Source organism: Hippoglossus hippoglossus, chromosome 14 (genome assembly GCF_009819705.1).
Source record: "Hippoglossus hippoglossus isolate fHipHip1 chromosome 14, fHipHip1.pri, whole genome shotgun sequence".
In the NCBI taxonomy this organism is placed as follows: domain Eukaryota; kingdom Metazoa; phylum Chordata; class Actinopteri; order Pleuronectiformes; family Pleuronectidae; genus Hippoglossus; species Hippoglossus hippoglossus.
The window spans coordinates 14,410,247-14,432,069 of record NC_047164.1 but is presented as its reverse complement, the minus strand read 5'-3'; the positions used below and the strand labels follow the sequence as shown (position 1 = coordinate 14,432,069).

General features: G+C 40.9%; 2 protein-coding genes and 1 long non-coding RNA gene across 7 annotated transcripts in view; 2 read left to right on the top strand and 1 right to left on the bottom strand.

Annotated features, from left to right (window-relative positions):
- Positions 1–1,826: 1,826 nt before the first annotated feature.
- On the top strand, positions 1,827–12,195 carry LOC117774964 (histone acetyltransferase KAT5). The gene is made up of 16 exons (XM_034607727.1): positions 1,827–1,943; positions 2,025–2,091; positions 3,021–3,089; positions 3,227–3,363; positions 4,016–4,084; positions 4,170–4,352; positions 4,883–5,053; positions 5,145–5,219; positions 6,494–6,556; positions 6,870–7,118; positions 7,859–7,948; positions 8,042–8,182; positions 8,274–8,367; positions 8,478–8,637; positions 8,756–8,837; positions 10,511–12,195. Exons 1-16 carry the CDS (start codon positions 1,914–1,916, stop codon positions 10,643–10,645), a joined length of 1,815 nt encoding a protein of 604 aa, XP_034463618.1. The 5' UTR covers positions 1,827–1,913; the 3' UTR covers positions 10,646–12,195.
- LOC117774966 lies at positions 4,537–20,926 on the bottom strand. Its single transcript, XR_004616146.1, has 3 exons — positions 20,916–20,926; positions 15,249–15,256; positions 4,537–4,706 (listed from the first exon to the last, which is right to left on the bottom strand). It is a non-coding gene; the product is annotated as an uncharacterized LOC117774966 (long non-coding RNA).
- Positions 14,622–21,823, top strand: part of zmp:0000001168 (signal-induced proliferation-associated protein 1) — a 34,882-nt gene continuing 27,680 nt past the window's right edge. For 4 of the 5 annotated variants that reach the window (XM_034607719.1, XM_034607725.1, XM_034607723.1 and 1 more), the window contains exon 1: positions 15,414–15,743. The gene's annotated coding sequence lies outside the window, so the exon portion shown is untranslated. Of the gene's footprint in view, positions 14,782–15,413; positions 15,744–21,823 lie in introns of those variants that run through there. The other variant, XM_034607721.1, reaches the window with a different exon arrangement.

Sequence of the window (21,823 nt, the reverse complement as noted above, 5' to 3'; positions counted from 1 at the left end):
AATACGTGAATATTTTCCTTCGATGTTTCTAGATCAAGAGGGTTGTAAGAAGACGTTTCTATGACAACTACAGGAGTTAAAAAGGTTTAGAAAGTTAAGAGTTACAATGTTACAACTATTTGTTTGTCACCTGCAGACAAACATCATTTGCCTTCAAGATCCCGACGAGAGCAGAAGCTTCTTGAGAGAACGAATCCTCGACAACCACCAACCGACAAGAAAACAACAAACAACTTAGCAAACAAGAGAAAACTGCATGTGCATCAACTGTTTGAACTTGAGCACAAGTTTCTTCAGAGCTTCATCAAGAAGTAGATCTGCTCTCTGTTGTGAATCATGCAGCAACAAGACCTTGTCTGCACCAGGAGCCGCCTCAGCCCGAGACAAGCTGGAGCAGAGAGGTGGAGGTCAACAAGGAAAACCAGGCTCTGAAGGAGCAGGTCAAACTGCTGAAGGTCGGAAAGAGGACGATGGAGGATGAGCTCATGAACAAGAACCAGCTCACCATGAGTGAAACTAAGAAAAGGAGAACATATGCCAACACCTACATCTACTGCCTGGCCATGCTCGCTGCCAAAGAAAAGGAGCTGAAGAATAATTGGGCAGAGACGGTGGAGGTGAAGCTGCAGCAGGAGACGACTCCAACTGAGGGACTGAGCTGCAGAAAGGTGGAGGCCGTCAACTAAGATAACAAGTCTCTAAAGGAGCAAGTTCACCGACTGAAAAGTGAACGGATGAAGCTCGAGAAGGAGGTGAGACATAAGAACGAGCTGATAAAGACAGAAACAAAGGAGAGAAGAGCTTCCACCAAATCAATACCTCGCCTGCCTGGACAAGCTGAGTGAGACGGAGAACGAGCTGGAGAGTGTTGAGAGGAAGTGGAGGAGAAAGGTTGTGCAGCTGGAGACAGTGAAGGTGGAGGACAAAGACAAACTTCTGACCCCCCATCCTCCCTTTGAATACATGTAAATATTATAAAGATTTTAAATCTTGTAAATAAATATAACAAGTACAGTAAACTCTACCTGTGTGTGTCTTTCTGAATATAGATACAGGATTCATGGTCAATTAACACAGTGTTGGTTTTGTTTCTTTATATATTTAAATATGCCAAAAGTCGACAACAGGAGTTAAACACATCAGTGTGAATCATTTTGATGATGAAATGAGTGTTAATATATAAATAAATGAATATAACTTTTTCCCTTATTTTTTCATTATTATAAAAGTTTACTTGATGATTATCAGTTTGTAAATGTGAAACTTTGTCTATAATATATATACATATTTAGATATTATTATTATTCTGAAACCACATGAACCACACAAATAATCTTAATTTAAAAACAATATAAAGTTCACACATAAACTAACATGTGGGAAATCTGTTCCCCCTTTTAGGACAAATTAGTTTATAGACAACGTTGACCCCTGGTGGTAAGAAATGTATAGCACCAGTTCCCTAAAAGACAAAAGACAATACTTCATTATGGCTTCTCAACCCATTCAGGTGCACTGGTTATAATCAAAGAAAATATTATAAGTATTAATAAGTTCCAACCAAATTCTGCATGAGAAACAACAATGTTTTTATCAAGCCATTTGCAAGTGTTTTGAATAATAGAGTACTTTAAGTTCTACACACACAGGTACCCAGTTGGAACATACACTGAATAAAAAGATTAATCTAAATTCAGATAACTAATACATAAAGTTAAAAAAAAAGCTAAGTAACTAAATATAGACAATTCAGATAGTGCAGCTATTATTGCCTCATTTTCCGGGTTGGTTTTTATCGACTTCCGCTCACCTGACTCGCTCTTGGGTGTTTATCTTGCTTTTTGTTTCATCTTTGACGTGGACCGGCATTTTCCCACAACACCCCGCTGCTGCTGCTGCTGCTGCTCTCACTGATGACGAAAATGGCGGACAGCGGATCCTCGGTAGGTTTCCCAAAGATGCAATTTTATTTTAGACGTTTCTAACGCTGTTTGGGTGGAGTTTGACGTGTTGTCTTCCCACAGGTGGAGATTGTGGAGGGCTGTCGCCTGCCCGTTCTTCGTAAAAACCAGGAACACGAGGACGAGTGGCGTAAGTATTGTCCGGTTCTCTTCCCAGTGCTAAGCTAAAGCTAATGCTATGTGGCTAACCTTAGCTGTTGTTAACGGGCTCCGCTGCTCAGAGCAGCGTAAACACTCACAGGGACCCACGCTGGTGTAATGACTTTAATTTGGATGCTTACCAAGACACTGCTACATCCAATGAGTCGTTACCAAGTCATGTCCTGTGGGTGTTTTCATAAATAATACATTTTATCCCGAAAGATAAAGTGAAATCTGTGTGACAACTGGCTTTTGTTTACAAACGTAAATTACACCTGTTCAGGTGAAACAACAGTTTATTTGAATTCTGTCTGGCTCAGTTATACATGTCAACTTCAGGCCAAAGTTGTTGTGGTTGACTCTACTTGTTCTGGCAAGAAGAGAAAAGTAAGAGCCACAGTAAGATCTTAGTCGACAGCTCAGTGACTCTTACTTGTATGTTATTGACAAGCTTCAACAAACTTATTATGAGGCAGCGTTACCATTCTTACATTTCCATACACATGCACAGACTGACAGATTAAAATTTTACATCATTTTGGGGTTTGCGCAGTGTTTCCCTAAAATTGTGACCCTTGTAATCTAAGCACGAACTCCTCACCACCAGAATCATCTTATTGAGCTAATGCTTGTCATTATTCTTTACTTCATGCAATTTTATAAAACTGAAAGATGGCAAAACCCTCCAAGTGCTTGAAATTAAGTCTTTAAATGGCTTGTGTTTAATCAGTCTTTCATTAAATGATACTAAATTTGCATTATTTTAACAAACCATAACAGTCAGTTGTCATTTTTTATTAAAATGTTCTGTCTTTCTGCCATTTTAGCATTACTTGTGACCCATACATGATGCTTTTAACCCATTATATTGGTTGTGAGATATTAAATCTAAAATGTTATTAACTTCTCTTCATACAGCATTGGCTGAAATTCTAAGTGTAAAAGAAGTCTCTGCGAGGAAGCTCTTCTATGTTCACTACATCGACTGTGAGTATTTGTGCATTTGTGTCGCTCCTTGGTTTATACTGGACTGTATAACTGTTATAACGCTGTGTAGGCTGTATTACACATAAAACATCACAGCAATTGTGTTCTTCTCTGTGTAAAATGACTTGTGTGAAAAGTCAACAAGCGTCTGGATGAGTGGGTCACAGCAGACAGGCTGGACATGAAGAAGCTTCAGTTCCCTAAGAAAGAAGCTAAAACTCCAACTAAGAATGGTCTTCCAGGCTCCCGTCCCAATTCTCCAGAAAGAGAAGTGGTAAGCGTGTATAAGTACTACACCACAAAACGTTTATTTTGAACCGCAAAATATTGGCAGTAACTCAGTAATTTCAAACTTTGTTGCGAATATTGCCAAATGGCTATACTAGCGTGTATTGCTGTATATTGATATTTGTAAGCAGTAGTATTTACTACAAGCATCTTAACACTAGTTAATGAGAATAATTATTATCAGATCTTTTATAACAAAATTTCCCCATGGTTTTGTTTGTGTGGTAGAAAAACGAAACAAACTACAAGATATCAGCCACCAATCATATGGTCACTTTACTAATGACTTACATGCTGCTTGAATGATTTGTTCAAATCTACCCACAAAATATATGATTTGTTTCCGAGCCTTTATATGTTCAAAGCTTTTTGCCCATAATACCCTTGACCCTTTATGTAGAAAAAAATCCCTTGGCAGTGCAGCCTAGAGAAGTCTTCATTCTTAAGTAACTGATTTTTTTTATATTTCTGTTTTACTAATTCTTCAGATCTAATTTAGATTCAAAGAACTGCCACAGAAACTGTTAAATTATCTGTTTATGTTTACAGTGACTAATAATTATTTATACAGTATTAACCCTCTGGTAACATGACTGTGAGTTAACCCCCGTCCTTCTCTTCCTTTCTTTTCAATTCAGAGGAAGAGTCTAGATCTCAACGCTCAATCTGCCACAGCCCCTTCCAGAGGCAAAACTCTTCCCACACCGGTACAACTTGAATTTACCCATTCCAGAAGTGACTGAGACCTTGTTTAAGCCTGGTGTTTAACATGCATCTTGTATGATCATACAGCTGTCGAGTCATGGCGAACTGCATGGAACTCCAGAGACAAACAACCATGACACAATAAAGGAAGAGGATGATCCACTCGTGCAGATCAAATCCGGAAGTGATTTAAAACACAGTGTATCCAAGTGTTTGTCGGGTGTACGCACTGGACTTGTCAAGCCAAATGTCAGCTTCAGATCTTTCAAGGTAGCTGGCATGTTTTTTCTTTGTTGCAATCTTTTGTGTAATCATACTTTAATTGTCTGCAGACATAAAAACAAACAATATAAAACCCCATTCACAGAATTTATTAAATAGCACAATGGGAAAAAAGTGGAAAGTGGTTGATGCAGTTGGTATTTTAGGAGGGGGAATATAAAATGTATTGATAACTTCTTTGAGAAGACATATTTTTAGTTACATGGAACACACTGCAGTCTTACCTGATCTGTGTTTGTTGCATCTTAATGCAAGGATTACATGCAGACATTGGACAAAGTTTAATCTGACTATATCAATGAACACATTGTAAGTAATACTTAGATGACACCCCTCTATGAACTAGAACTGGAACCCCCAAGATGTAATTATTACATTGGTGATACTTTAAAACATAACCACATGCCTCTTGTCTGGCTGGAATCAAAAATATCTGCAAACAAAAATTCTGATTCAATAATGAGTTTGTTCTGTCTGAATTTAAATCAAAGTGTCTTAACAACATTTGTCTGCTGCAGAAAAGGAAAGTCGAGCCTGTCCCCATGGTGACTCAGGTACCCCCAGCCCCCCCGGTCCCCTCCCTGCCAAGTTCAGCTGAAGCCACTCAGGCATCTGTTTTTCCTGCTGTGCGGGAGACCAACACCTTCAAGTCCCGCGAAGACCATGACCAGCTCGCCTCGCTCACAACGGTACATTACATCTTCTTGGGCTCTTTATTTTTCGAGCTGAGGTGTTTTATCACAGGCTCATGTGTAACTTTTCATTTCTATGCAACGATAGAACGGCACTGCCCGACGGCTCATCCCCCCTCAGCCTGGAAGGAAAAGGAAAGCTAATTGTGGGGGAACTGATGAGGTATGAGGCTAATTATTTTCTCATTTCAAATATCAGTCTGCATTATTTTTGTTTTGAAGATGCATGATTATTTTTCAGTTTGAAATGTGCCAACTAAAATACATATACATTTTATGCTCACCTCTGGTAGCATTATCCATGTTAGAAGGTGAAAATCAATTGAATTGGTGCACAGTATTCAATTATGCACCACAGTCAAGTAACAGATTATAAAAATCCTTGTTATAATAAATATTAAAAGCTTTAAATGAAAACACATACTCTTTGTAGAGTTTCATAATGCTCTTACAAAACATGTTTCTGATAAAACACATTTTCTTAAAGTAATAAAACAAAGAAATGTTTTGTTAATGTTTTGTCTTTTGTTTTTACTCATTTAATTTTTCACCATTGTCATTTCTATGTCACCATTACTAACTACAAATATACAAGTGCATTGAAAACATATTTACTAGTAATAGGTAACTAAGTAGCATGTATTGCTGGGTTACCGTAGGTCACTGTTTTAGTTATTCTCTACATTTTCTCTTTTGTGTCTTTAATTTTCATATAATTTTTGATTGATGTTATATTGGCCTTGTAATTGTTGCAGCTGTACAGTGAAGAATTACAATTTTGAAACTAGTCATTTTCAAAGCTATTACACCCAAAAAAAACACCTCCCCCAAATTCATATTAATATTCATCTTAAATTTAAGCATTTGCAATTTGTATGTCAGAATGTTTGTGATCTTTTAACAAAATGTATGATGTTGGCTGCATAATCCAGCAGGAGAACGGATAATATTTTGGCAATAATATATTTTAATTCATACACATAACAAAGCAGTGACCTGCACTGAAAAAAACCTAGCACATCAGAGTTTCTATCACTCCATCAAGCTTCTCTCACATGAGCAGCTCAGATGCTGTATGGAATGAGAAAGTTGCTGCGGCTGGTATTTCTGCTCACATTTCTGAGGACTGTGGCCAGTGGGGTTGTCATATAAGTGAACTAAACCGTCTGTTAAACCCACTTGAAATAATTGGTGGTTTTGTGTTTGCACTTTTCCTCACTCTTCATTCACAGTTTGACATTTCTATCATTGTCAGAATTGCTGGTCGGCTACCGATGAACCCACCCTGAAATGTACTAAAACTACAATGTTACACTGAAGTTCATTATTGCTTTCAATCTGCCCCCTTAACCAAACTGTTCAGTGTAAATAAGAATTGTTTTATTCCCCTCTTTAGTTTCCTAAAGCCTGTGTTTTTGTCTTTTTTTTCCCTGCTAGATGATAAAGGTTTTGCAGTATAACAACCCTCAAAGTGCCAGTGTCTTTCTACCACCACCAGAGGTCTGTTTAATTTCCTATTATTGCCCGTTGATTGTATGTTGCTGTCCAAATTCAGCTGTGCCTTAGTGGGTCCCATAAACCTGAGGGGATACTTACCTCCGACCCAAGTTTAGTCCTTGTAGTAACGTGTTCAACCACTGTGATTACACGTGTTACTATAAGAAATCGAATTGTGTAAAAATACATAAAATAAAAAACATCTGCTCATTTGATCGAGCAGCTTTTTGGTTTTAAAACAGTTTTTTTTGCTATTAAAGAAAAAGCTGCAACAGGAGGTTCTAATGTTTATATTGTCCACATTGTTTACTGCCAGGATTCCCAGGACAGTTCGGATGGCATCCCATCTGCACCCCGCATGACAGGGAGTCTGGTGTCTGACCGCAGCCACGATGACATCGTGACACGGATGAAAAACATCGAGTGTATAGAGCTAGGACGTCACCGACTGAAACCCTGGTACTTCTCACCATACCCGCAGGAACTCACCGCGTTGCCCATCCTCTACCTCTGTGAATTCTGCCTCAAGTATCTCAAAAGCCTCAAGTGTCTACAGAGGCATTTGGTAAGAATCATCAGTTTGTTGTTTGCCTCTGGCGGCTTAAGCAGATTTTACACAACACCACAGGGAACAGGGTCACACACTACACAGCTTTCCCCAGTAGAAACCACCGACTGGTCCCCAAACATGTTCAATTACGAAAAAGACAAAGTGCATCTGACTGATCCTCCTGTTCTTCTCTGTCATGACACGTTGGAGGCTGGAGAAGAGATGAAACTCTCAATATCAGTTGATATTGTTTTTTAAAAATAGAGAGCAGCGCAGGTTGCTTTTTTCTGCCTGACCCGAACCAAAACCAAGAGACAACGAACCGAGCCCGACAGGCATTATTTTTTTTATTTTTTTTTGTCCAAACCCGACCTGACCCCGATGCAGTTAATATAAGCTGTGCCGAGTTTGTGTTCCTCTCCCAAACACACATGGTAATGGCTTGATTTCCCAGATTACAGACATGTGCAGTGTAAAAAATCAGGGGGCACCTCCCCATTGTCCTGTGCTCTTTTTGGTTGCAGTTGCCGCAGACTCCGACCATCAGGTTGGAAATCCGTCTGCGACCTTTGTAATCGCATCTTTGACAAGTTCACTCATAGCATTTGGCGACTGCCAATCGAGCGCTTATCAGGGCTTTAGTCTGTGACTTCCAAAACACATTGGAGACTGGCAAATTGGGCTGTAAATCATGTAGTGTGAACAAGACTTTGGAGATTGTTGGACATCGCTCTCATCCTCTCTCATCTTTACAGACAAAATGCAACCTGAGACATCCCCCAGGCAACGAGATCTACCGCAAAGGCACCATCTCATTCTTTGAGATTGATGGCAGGAAAAACAAAGTTAGTGACTGATATCTTTGTCTCTCCTCAACATTTGTACAGCATTCATTATTGTTATTATGTTTATCATTAATGTGTGCATTTATTTTTCAGATGTATTCCCAGAACCTGTGTTTACTGGCTAAATGTTTCCTGGATCACAAAACCTTGTATTATGACACGGACCCTTTCCTCTTCTATGTAATGACGGAGTATGACTCCAAAGGCTTCCACATAGTGGGGTACTTCTCTAAGGTACATAATTCATGCAGACGATTTTGAACTAACCTCTTTTTTATGTCAGGGGTTTCCAAATCTAAACATAATTAGTATTTACTGTATGCAGGAAAAAGAGTCAACTGAAGATTATAACGTCGCCTGCATCCTGACCTTGCCTCCCTACCAGCGGAGGGGCTATGGCAAACTGCTCATTGAATTCAGTAAGTGTACTATCAAAAACAGTGGCTCAGGAAATATTAGTATTATTTTGTTTTGGTCATATCTGTGATCCCCTCACCTGTGCTGATTATCTGCTCACTGTGTTTGTCAGGTTATGAGCTGTCCAAGGTCGAAGGGAAGACGGGGACTCCAGAGAAGCCACTTTCTGACCTTGGTCTTTTGTCCTATCGTTCCTACTGGTCACAGACCATCTTAGAAATTCTCATGGACCTTAAACCTGACAATGGTGAAAGGCCGCAGATTACCATCAAGTATGTGACTGCTGCCATTTTTATCTCAACTTAAATTCACCTCTTAACAAACCTTTCAGATAGAGAATATTGATAGTTTTCTCTTCTCTCATTTGACCCTTTCTTGTTGTTTTCTCAGTGAGATCAGTGAGATCACGAGTGTAAAGAAAGAAGACGTCATTTCAACACTTCAGTACCTCAACCTAATCAACTACTACAAGGTGAGAGACCCCTGCTCTGTGTTAAGAAATTGAAGTTCTGATCTAAAATGATCTAAAAAGTACGGCTGAACGATATATCGATATCAACGTGCGCAATAGACGTATCGCAAAACACAACAAAAACAGTGATAAGTGATGTTTCATGCGCCACGCATTCTGCATGTCAATATATTTGGCCAATCAGATGGAGCCCTAGCTTATAAATGAAAAACATTTAGATAATTGACAGGTTTTTCCGTCAGTGAATCATGTTCGGAAGAAGAGAATAGAGAGAAAACAGATTTGATGGAGCGACGCAGCTCTCTCTCTCTCTCTCTCTCTCTCTCTTTCTCTCTCTCTCTCTCTCTCTCTCTCTCTCTCTCTCTCTCTCTCTCTCTCTCTCTCTCTCTCTCTCTCTCTCTCACCCCCTCTCTCCATCTCTCAGCTGAAGTCTGTTGACTCGCTTCAGTTTAAAAGTTGATTTGTTTGTCCCCACAATATCATCACTGATCAGAGCAGCGCATTCATCAGCTGGCTCTCACTCACTCACTCACAAACAAACAATGTGATCGGACACGTGTATAAACTCAGTCTGAGTAAAAACAACAGACCTTATAAACTAGGTAAATGTATGTGGAGATTGAGGAGAAACGGCACGCTCCGTTTGGTTTGATGCAGTGGGCGCAGCCTACAGCGCGAATGGCAGAGGCACGAGAGAGGATGTAAATTACTGACAGAGCTGCTAAAAACTGTAAAAAAATAACTTTTCATGGTCCAAACATGTACGGAAAGACCCCAACTTGGTGGCGCTGCGGCTGGGCTGTGCACCTTCTCTCGGCCAAGGAGCTGTCCGTGGTCTCTGCCTCCGTAGCCAGGGACTGTTGTTTGTTAATCCCAAATCATATCGTCTTCGTGATATTACACAACGTTATCGCATATCGCATGTTTTCCTAATATAGTGCAGCCCTACTAAAGAGTAACATAAATGGAAATAGAAAAACAGCAGAAGTTAGTAACTGTGGCATTTTCCAGAAAATGTTTCTCAACTCTAAACCTTGAGTTTCCTAACATCATAATGGGAACCGCAGATTTGTTTGTTTTTAATAGATGATCACACTCACTCTTAATTCACCAGGCTTGCATTTCCCTAATGGATGATGAAGTGGTGAAGTCTCTCAATTTATTATTCAGTCATTTTTATTTATGAACTTATTGATCTGCCATACACAAAACGCACTTGGCAGCAATTGAAAGAAAAATTACAAGAATATGGAGCCAGCAGAGGAGACACAGAATGTTGCCTACAATTTCAACCCAGTAATTCTGATTGTTAAAGATAAGGGTTTTTAACAGAACTTTCTATGACTTTCATGAATATATATTTAAAAAAACAAAACATAACCATCCTGTTCTGCTATAGTTATTTCAAATGCACTGCAAAAAACATGAACCTATATTAGAATAATCTCAGTGTGAACAAACTGGTGGAAAGAAATCACTTGGAGATGTTTTGAATTGTAAGTTCAAGAATGTTTTCAAAGTCAAACTTTCTGTCAAATAAAGTGAAAATATTTACAAATTCCAGTGAAAAGGAACATTGTAGTTTAATTTAATGCATAACTTAAATTATTTAAAATGATATTCAATATGCTGTGGAGAGTATGAACTGACTTTGTCTTGTCTTCTGACTCCAGGGACAGTACATCCTGACTCTCTCGGAGGACATAGTGGAGGGACATGAGAGAGCGATGCAGAAGAGACACTTACGCATCGATCCAAAATGTCTTCACTTCACACCTAAGGACTGGAGCAAGAGGGGCAAGTGGTAGAGCCCGAGCCTGGTTCACAGAAACCCATCCCAGACTGTCAGATTACAGACTTAAAACAAATGATGGATCAGAGCAAGTTTTTTTTTTCCTCATGGAGAACCTCAATCAGACCCAGACAATGAACATAAACTGTGACTTGAGAAGCAGAAGCTTTTATTGTGAATATTCATTGTATATCTGTCAAACCCGCCGACAAGAAGAGAGACGGTGACTGCACACAAAAAAAAATAGTGTAAATGAATAGTTAATATTGCAAAACATACAAACCACCTAATGAAAAGGAGATTTCCTTTCCATGAATGCAACAAGGACAGTTTTATGTTCCTGTTTTGGCCACCACAAACATGAGTGTCATTTTGTCTACATTCTTTGTATCTGCCACAAAGTTGTGGAAGTAAAATTAAAAAGTCATCAGAAAGTTTTCAAAATTCCCTGTTTGACTTAAACCAGAATATTCCCTTAAGTTTTTCATACAAGTCATACTTAGAACACTTAGTTCACTATGATTACATTCATTAAACAATGCCATAACTCACAGTCCAAACCTTAGTAATCACTTTCTACATTGGTATGCAGACGTCAGCACCTCTTCCTGTCTACAAAGGTTTGAGTAGTAATAATAGTGATTGAAAACAAAACCCACTGATGATCAGACTGATTGTATTTATATATTTATATCAATGACTCAGTGTGATCAGTATTGTGATTGCATAAACAGGAAAGAAAGTCCAAGGAATCACACTCCAGTTCTGTTTTCAGTGTAAAGTTCTGCCCAGTCAAGCTACTCATAGCACACAGTGCTTATCCGTTTATTGTGATTCCCCTGGCGACGGTGCCTGAAGGGGAATAGAAATATGCTGCTAAAGGCTTCTGGATCCTTTTGTGTCAAAATCAAAGGCGATTATTACTATACGTATCTCTATATATACAAATATATATTCAGAACTATTTGGAAACAGACAAATATTTAAAACTAGACATAAGATCCGATGTTTTAATGTTGTTAATGGTCAGTTCATGTTTATCTTTTACAATAGAAGCTCTGCTTTTCATTTCCATGTATTTTAAATTGTTGGAAGAGTTTATGATTTTTGTTTGTGACCATTCAGGTGAATAGTTTGTTCTCCGTTCATCCCCTGTTGCGATCATCTGTACACAGTGTGCAATGAGACAAATCCATAAGTTAAACATGTTGCTTGTTACTGTACATATTGAACCTGATTATTAAAAAACCTTTAGAAGACAGAAGCCATGTTGAACTGTTAGAGGAATGTAAATTTTGTGTACAGTTGTCTTTCTTTTTTACTTGATGTAAACTAACAGGCCTCACAATATTAACAGGACAAGACCTTAAAGTGATATCTTACTTTCAAGTTTGTGTTTTTATGTTTACATGTGAAATAATTTAGCATATCTTTATGTGAAACACAGTTGGGAGTATGATTTGAACCTTTGATTTGAAAAGCTTGTTGAATTGATAAAAAAAAACATTGTAAAAAAAACCCTGTAAAGTGTCTTTAATATTTGATTTTAAAAGTGTACATTTCCCACCTCAGTATCCTGTATTGATTTTATCGGCACAGAGTTCTGAGAACCACGTTTAATAGCCTGCGAAGCTTGATGAACGTCACTAACATAGTGTAGTGAAGTTAAAACACCGGTAAGTATTGATACCTGCAAATTTCTGTCGCATTGCATAACTGCTAATTTCACATGTAAAGACATTCAAGTTAAAAACTCGCATAGAAGAATAGAAAGCCTTTGTTGTCATGTTATTGTACAAAATACAGTGAAATTACAAGTGCTACTTCTAGTTAGTACATACAATGTAAAAGTAAAAAAATTAATTACATAATATATCACAGTTAAAGATAATTAGAGCAATGCAAAAGCCAGCATATGGCACAGTCTATAGTAGCTTTTGCTCTGTAGCTTCAAATGTAGTGTTTTTTCATTTTGTGTATTAATTGTGACCAGACTTTTGAAAAAGAAACAAACAGGAAAAATAATCTAGAAAATAAGCTTGTTGGTATTTAACATTAAATAAGAAGACTTGGATTCATCAAAGTCAACTTTTACAAATAGGGAAAAAAAATGCATATTTATCATTTTTTTAGCAGAATGTGGCCAATCATGAATACATGAGCTCTCATTTCACCGTGTCTATATACAGTTTGTCCACCAGGCGGCAGCAGCGTGAATCTTCTTTCTTTTTGTGAAGTTTCATTAGCCGAGTTCAAACCACGAGCTGAAAGCAGGAATGAGTGATGCTCGTTTGTAGCTAAATGTAAAAGTGCAACCTGAACAATGTGACTCTGTTACAGGACTGACGCTCTGCATCAGATCAAATGTGGAAACCGAGACTACAAGATGCAACAACTGGACTGAGGAGGCGACCTGAAGCTGCAGGACAGAGCCAGGTAGGCAAAGACTCATATCAAGATTCTGCTGCATCTGCTCCTATTTGGATTGATGCTGTTAAATGTGTGTGAATCAGGTTTGAACCAGTCCCCATGTTGAGAGAGAGAGGAATTTCACACTCATCTAACATCCTCCTCCTTCTCCTCCTCCTCCTCCTCACTGTTTGGCTGTTCCTGCAGCATCTGGACCTCTGAGAATAAATATTGTTTAATTCTGGCACCATTTGCTGTCATAAAGAATTACACAGAAAACATTATATATATAGACTAGAGCCAAAATAATCCATTGATAAATCAATTAAGAGAAACGTGATCAAAATGTTAGAATTCACTTACTAAACATTCAGAATATCCTTGGGTTTAGGCCTCTTTAGGTGATGATTCACTGCTTTTCTCTGTCTTCCATATTTCACAGAATATCACATTGTAATGGACAGATCAAGCAGTCAGATAATAGTAGATAATCAAGATTATTGGGTGATGGAAATATCTGTTCTTCACACATTTAGGAATGATGATTTAAGTGCACTTTAAATGCCATTTTTGCTTATATACATAATTGTGCTGATGCTGGAGGAGAGTTCATTGACTGTCATTGTTTCAAATAGCAAACAGGAGGAAACTTTAAAATGTCAACCATGTTTCTCTGCAGAGCCGCAAACGTGACCGCGGTCTTAGCGGGACATGTCCACACGGTGTCACTGTAGCACTGATCGTAGTGAGGCCTTTTCCTAAATGACCTCTAGTGAGATTTCTGGGTGATTTGTGATGGTCTGAACTCTCAAACTGTTGTTTACATCAGAGGTCATTACCTTCGCCAAGGAGGCTTACGTTTTCAGCCCTGTCCGTTGGTTTGTTTGGAAGCAAGATTACGCAAAAACAACTTAACTGATTTCCCCCGAAACTTGGTAAAAGAATGTGGTATGGGTCAGGGACGAACCCAGAAATTATTTTTTTTACTTTCTATAACATTGTGAGATAGTTTTTTTTTATTAGACACATTTAGGAATCTGATATCTGTAAGTGTGTGAAATCTGGTGCAGTTTGATTTAAGGGATCTGTTGGGCCCTGGTGGAGGTATACGCTCTAGCTTTGTAAATGATATGGCCTTTTTCTACATCGATATAATATTATACATATATAACTTTACATCCTCCAGTAAGTAAAGAGCACCAAAGAGTATTGGTGTTTGAATTTAGTATTCATGGAAATGTAGGTGACATCTCTCCTGCTCTGAATGTTTAAAATGTGATCTTCTAAAGAACTGGTTATTTGTAATGGCTTCTCTTTGTCCTCTCCTTTCTCAGATTAAAACAACGATGAACCCTGGAAGCAACAAACTCCCTGATGAGCACGCTCTGAGGTATGTTTGTTTTAAAAGAAAACTGTTTCACTACTATCAACCAGTGCCTGTGCTCTTATATTTTCTTATCTCTCCAAGACACACATCACCAGCAACACAGGCTTGTCCTCCTACTCCTCCTCCTCCTCCCCCTCCTCCCCACCCCCAACCCCAGACCAGAGCCTCTGACCTGGTAACACACACACACACACACACACACATACACACGACCATATGGTACAGCCAGGACGAGCCTCCAACCAGTAATTAGGGGGATGGTGCCGGACACTTGGCTGCGCCGCTGCAGTGGAGGTTGAGCAGCATGATTCATCTTCTCCTCTCCTGAGCATCATGTGGTGGAGCCGCGTTCACAGGTACTTGTTCTGTAAAGATGCGGTGGGAAGGAAAGAGGCCGAGCTGTGTTGTTATTTCTCCTGCGCTCTCATTGTTCCTGAGCAGGTCGGTTGTTTGTTATGGTCTCGACCCACACTGGCTACGTTTGGGGAGTACACAGAGGTCTCTACAAATAAACACACTGTCACACACACACAAACACACACACAGCCATTTTCACCTTTGCCCTTTGGCCTTTGTCTCTGCCGTGCAGAAATGTCAGCTTTCGGTACCAGAGGGGGAGACTTCAAATGAAGGTGTTGGATATTACAATGAATATTCATCTGGCAAAGAGATCAGTTCAAGCCAAATATGTAGGTTGAGAAGTTGTGTGTATATTGTGTGTTGATACAACACTGGATCAGCATCTATTCTGCCACACAGTCCACTTGTGCATGTCATCTTTTGAGATCTTGAAATTCACGCTCTCTGAATATCAGTTTTAGACACAGAGAGCTTGGCCTGTCTCTCTCTGACAAGGAGCTGAGGAGGGGGGAGGAGAGAGAGAGAGAGAGGCCGGGTAATGCTCTGTGTGTGTGTGTGTGTGTGTGTGAGAGAGAGAGAGAGAGAGAGAGAGGGAGGAGGAGAAAGAGGGGGTTGGCACTAGTGTGATGTGAATGGAATAGAATCAGCACGAGAAGGAGAAAGAGGGAGGAGGACAGCACAAATCAACCTGCCTCTTGACTCCAACAGCAGAATAGAGGAGCCGGCACAGACACACACAGAGAGAGATCGGGAAGTGTGTGTGTGTGTGTGTGCGGTGCGTGTTTAAATTGTATTTCTGGACAGAGGAAGAGGACGGGAGGAACTGAGGGAGGAGGAAAGCAGCCTCACCGTGGAGATAGATAGCAGAAACATGCTGTCACGGGGAGAGAAGGGGAGGGAGTCGGCGGAGAGGAACAGGATGAGACAAGGCAGGGTCGAGCAGAGCTGAAATGTGGAGGTAAGCTTTTTCCTTTCCGCGTCGGGATTAATGGAGGATTCACATTCCGGCCGGCCCGCGTCCTCTTTTTCTGGTGATAATGAATTCAGGAGGATGGATGTGCTGCACCGTGCCACGTTACCTCTGTACAGGCACGCGTGTACTTACACAATCCGGCCAGAGACAATGTAATGAGAGCGACAGAGGATGTGCAGTAATGGCTCGTGTGGTATCGTATCATGGTCCAGCTTCCACCTCCGTGCCCGTTGTTTTGTTGTCAGCTCTTCGTTTTTATTGTGTGGCTCAGCGAAGCCCGGATCGGATCAGACCGTTTACGCGCAGCGATGTGGGTTTAAATCCAGCTTCCAACCTTTGTCGCATTTCATCCCTGGCCTCCCCCCCCCTCCCCTCCCTGTCTCCCGACACTCACTCCCCCCCTCCATCACCACCACCACCACCACCATCACCACCATCATCTCTCCTGTCTCCCTCCATTGTGCACCCTCTCCAAACCGGGCAGGGTCGTCTTTAAAACAGTGTTGTGACATCGCCCGGACGCCGGCGAGAAACCTGGTGGCTGCAGGACTCAGGGGATGAGGGCAAGGTGGGGGGAGGAGGGGATGGAGGGGCACTGAGAGAATGAAAGAGAGACAGAGTGGGGGGGGAGGAGATGCATGAACAAAAAAGAAAAAGAAAAAAAGAGGAGCGGGGATTTAGATCCAGATACATATTTTAAAAGCCACCAGTCAGGGGGGGATGTGCGGCGGTGGGTGGGTGGGTGGGTGGGTGGGTGGGGGGATTTGCGTGGATAAAGGGGATTGTAACGCCGCTGCATGTGACGCGCGCAGACAATGATGGAATGGAGGAGCACCAGCCAGGAATTGGGGTGTTGTTTTCAAGGTGGCACAGAAAATGAGGGATGCGGGAGTCGGGGGGCCCCCCCTTTCCCTCCCCTCCCCTCCTCACCTTCATCCTCACCCTCCTTGCTCACAACCCACCCACCCACCCCCTGCACTCTCTGGTTTAGGGATGGGGCTGTGTGTGTGTGTGTGTGTGTCTGTGTGTGTGTGTGTGTGTGTTTACGAGACGTTTGGGTTTCAGGGGCAGGATGAGGCTGCTGCTGCTGAAGGGAAAGAAAGGCAGGGATGGAGAGCAGGGGGGGGTTTGCTAAGCAGCAGCAGCTTACATAAGCCAGTGCACTCAAAGGACAGGCCATTTAATTTACATTGAGCCGCATGGTTCCCCGTACAATGTGGTATTCACTGTGGTTGACATGAGCAGTTTAAATGATAAAATGCAGTGGGTCCTGCCGTGGTGGTCGGGGGTGATGTGTGATGACTGGACGTGCATCGATTGTGTTTGTGTTGATGTTTTCCATCAGGGTCAACTCTAACTGTAGGGCTGTTACTGGTTTTCTAGAGGACCACTCACAGATCAGTTTTGCCATTCACCCCTAACAGTTTGTCTATTTGCTGCACTTTCTCTATCACACACACATACACTGCATTCACAATTGTCAGGGGCAAATGTGGGATTAAGTATCTTGCAGAACGGAATCAAACCGCCGACCTTCTGGTTAGTGGACGACCCGCCCTATCTCCTGAGCCACAGCCGCCCTGTGTGTGTGTGTGTGTGTGTGTGTGTGTGTGTGTGTGTGTGTGTGTGTGTGTGTGTGTGTGTGTGTGTGTGTGTGTGTGTGTGTGTGTGTGTGTGTGTGTGTGTGAATGAAGTTCACTGACAGCAGGATGCTAACAGTATGAAGCTTATTCCTCCTAAACTCCACTGCTGCAGACGTATGTGCTGCTGCCGTCCACTGCACTCACTGCATTTACAGCTTTCCTCTACTATATCAAAGCGCTGAGACTCTTAGTTATGTCTAAATAGTCAAACGTGCATGTATATGCATGTGCACATTTATTATTTTTAAAAAAACGACTTAAACCAGAATAAGTGAAGCCTCTCTAAATCATCATGGTATAATTTTCTTTCCAATCCCCATAAATTCTGAGCATCATCTGTATTCGGCATAAAAAACTCAATCTCTGAAGAATTTATTTCTCAGTTAAATTGATGGAATCTATTGGTAAAGTAGTGGTTTTCAATATTTAGCATAATTGAACCATCTCCAACAGTAACATGGATGACAATTAGCTGTCTGCTTGCTATTACTAAGTAGTTACTAAGTAGTTACATCCTTGTTTGTCATGAGAGACGATGGGCGTTTGGATTCAGATTGCACTTACAGTGTCTTTCATTTTTGGGGTTAATCTGTGGATTACTTTCTCAATCAGTGTTTCTGTCTCGTAGAATATTAGAAAATATTTATGAATCATTATTTCACCGAGCACTTTTGAAATAATCACATCCCTTGTTTTGTCCAAACAACACACTCAAACTCAGAGATATTCAGTTTACAGTCATTGAACATGATCATCACATTTCATCACATTTCATCACCTCTTAAAAGCTAGAATCAGAGAGAAAGTTTGGCATTTTAGCTTTAATTACTTAAGAGATCAACTATCAAAATTGGTGCAGTTCATTGATTGACTTCATGGGTTGAGATACTGTGACTTTCAGGATATATTTTTCAGTCTGGACACACGTTCAGTCCTCATGAAGTTTCTGCATGAACGTGCTGGGACTCAGTCTGTTGCTCCTCTGCTCAGCGGCCGTTATTCATTTAATATGTGAAACTATCACCCAAATTTATTTTGCTGCCCAAGGTCACCGATGGTCCATGAGCAAAAAATAACATACGTGCATACTGTCATTTTTTAGCACAGTAATTTACAACCTGTGTGTCTTTTCCTCAGATCAGTTTCCTCTGTGGGTTTCGTACTATTCCAGGTTGAGTAGGAGGGAAAGAGTCAGAGGACACTCTTGAATCGATCGGCCTACTTTTATTTCCTGCACCACACAAAAGTCAAAAGAGCTCGACTGGGTACCTGTGTCATGTTATGGATTCTCATGTATTCTTATTGTCCAACACAGAGGTAGAGCTGTGAATATAATCTTTAACCTTCTACATCAGAAACCGGTGCAGAGCTGTAGAAGACGGCTCTGTTTATCAGGGTCCGTAAATGCAGGTGCAGTAGTGAATAACCTTTTACAGTGAATAATGATGATGACAGTCCAGCAGCATCACACAGTCGTGCAGCACGATTGGGTTACTGTCGGAGCTGGTAGCTAATATTTTCTGAAGCAGAGTTTAAACTTTGCTTCTCGTTGTTTGTCCGGTTTCTGAACTGAATGATACCGTGACTCCTGAAATGACTCCACACCCACAGAGCCTCAGCTTCAGCCAACAGCTGACAACAGGCAGCAGTTTGCTTTTCACAATAAAAAAAAAAAAAGATGCAGACGACAAAAATGTTATTTCTAAAGGTCTTTGTTTTCACAAGGATCCTTATGTGTGTATTTTAGCAAAAACTAGAATAGATTTGAGAATAGTGACTCTAATGCGCTTTCTTGTAAAGATCGCTGTGGGAATTTAGATGAACGAGTTGCAAAGTTACCAGGCAGATTTTGCTCTGCTCTGAGTCAGCATCCTATCAGTCCTCTCATTTGGAGCCATTTTGCATGGCTACACCCCGGCAGGCTCCCTGTGGTGGCTCAGCGAGGAAGGCAGTTGGACAGGCGGAGCCTTCCCCTCGTCGGATGGCAGGATGCCGGCAGAATAAGCCACTGGGTGGATCCTCTTAGCTTGTGCTTGGTTGTCACCTGGCCCCTGTTGGCATTGGACCTAATGGAAGATCAGGCCTTATTGCTTTTATTTAAGGCTGTTGCCCTTTTGTAGCCGTCCAGTTGAACTTTGCACTATTACAAAGGACTAGAAAAAAAAGCACAATCACTCACTCAAAGTGTCAAAGTGGGATTTTGAGATAAATTAGTGTGACAAATATTCAGTGAAGTTCTTTATCATTAGGGGAGTGTTAGTCACTGTAGAGACACTATTCTCTTTCTGAAATGTAGCACTTAATGCTTTTAAAACGTCTGCACAAACACAATTCTGTCAAATGTTCAAAATTACACATGGGAATAACAGCCATTAATGTCACAGCATCCAGCAAAGAAGCTGATGCGTTAAGTACAAAGAAAGTCATCATTGCTGATGAATGATGTCGCTAAATAAATGATGTAGTAAGATCCTTGTACGCAGAGAGACAGTAACTGAACCAGGCACATCTAACAACAAAACCCTGATGTAATCCTCCCAAAATATGTGGATGCTTCCGTCTTTATGAGACATCTTTATGTAAGGATGTGCTGTGAATACTTATGAATCTTTCTGTTATATTTATACAACCCACGTTAATAAAAACTTGACCCACGTTCACACAATGCCCCTCTCTGTTATGTCACACATACATTAAACCATCCAGTGGTGCAGAGACTCCTTGCTATTGTCCACGTTGCTATAACAGGAAAAGTGCACTCACGGGTATTCAGAGCCACTGAAAGCAGACCAGGAGCGACCATTCATGGTCACACCGCGTCATGGAGATAGAGATCAAAAAGGCCGAAAACGTCCCTCCTTCTCCGAGAGGAGTGTAAAAATACCATCATGAAAACAATTCTGTTCTCGGCCCAATGCACGAAATACTAGAGATTATATATTTTCAAACTCAAGGGTTTTTTGGTTCTGATACATCTTCGTGGAGGTGGTTTCAACCGTATCTGTTCCACATACACGTACAAGTCATGACGAATACAGAAGTGAGAGCAGTTTACCTCTCAGTGCTGCGTCGTGTGTTGACTCTTACATGACCGAACAGCGACCGCACACACACAGGAAACTGACTACGAGATTTGACCTCATGAAGTAGCAGCGACGAGGGCTGGGGAGGGGGGAGGGGGGGGGTCGTCTCATGTTTGCTTTGAAATGAAGGTCAATCTTATATCTAAGTGAACAAAAACAAAATTAGCGGCCGAAATAATAATAGTGGCCCCCAGCCTCCAGGCAAACAGTAAAGTAAAATTGAGCAGGTTCTGTGCATAATGGCTCAATGAATCATTTCACGGAAACCTTAGTGTTTTCATTCACAAGTGTAAAACCACAGACGCACTGAAGCTGTTCCTTCAGTAAATCGGCTGCTATCTGCATCATAGTTAGCACATCGGTGCATGAGCTGCTCAGCTCTATGTAGGTCAGAAGGTGCAGAGCCGCTGGTGCAAATGACACAAGTCCACCAGGGGAGAAAGAAGCTGTAAACAGCAGCAGGTCCTTGCATGAACTGTGCAGGTGTAAGATAAGTTTTAGAACTTCAATGCGACAGTAAGATACTGAAGTAAAGCAGCCTATGATTACTCTCGAGAAAAGGTCAAAATTACCATTTGAGAAACAAACACAAGTGAAAAGGATTCTGTGACTGTCATAATCAATCCACATGATTCAGATGTTTACAGTTTATAGCCTCTATTTGTTTCTTCATAGATTAAATCTGCTTTTAATGCGTTTTTAATGGATGTGAAAGTTTTGCCAGACTGCCAACTTGTGAAAGCGTAATGCAGTAATGCTGCTTACCAACACGTCCACCAAAGCCATAATGGCATTACGGTTCAGTACTGATTCATAAAATCTTGATGGCCTCATGTTCTGTTTTATGAAATGTATTTTGAGATTTGTGAGAATATGTATTGCCAGGCCATAGTGCTCTGGGGTTGAGCACCCACCCAGACAATGCCAAGCACCCACAAGCCACATTCAGAAGTAATATCTTGTACAAGTAGCGCCTATGAATTGCCTAACAATTTCAGTTTTGCACTTTTTATAACATTATTTCATTTGGGTGTCATAAAAGCTCATTAATGGCCCAGTCAAGTCAGAGTGGGTCACCATGAAAGGAGACCTAACGTCACCTAACAAGTGTGTAATGTGCGACGGGTTAAGTGATCAGCACCTCGTCCCAGAGAAATAGTTCCAACCTCCCTGTATGAAATCGTGCATTATTGTAGCATTCCTTCAATATTAGTGTATTTTACAGTGGAAGACACGAATGAATAAAAATGGAAGGAGAGACTGAAAAAGGGAGAAGTAATACAAATCTCCACATAGAGAAGCTTTTCTTCAAGGAGTAACAGGTGTAATTTGCTCTTCA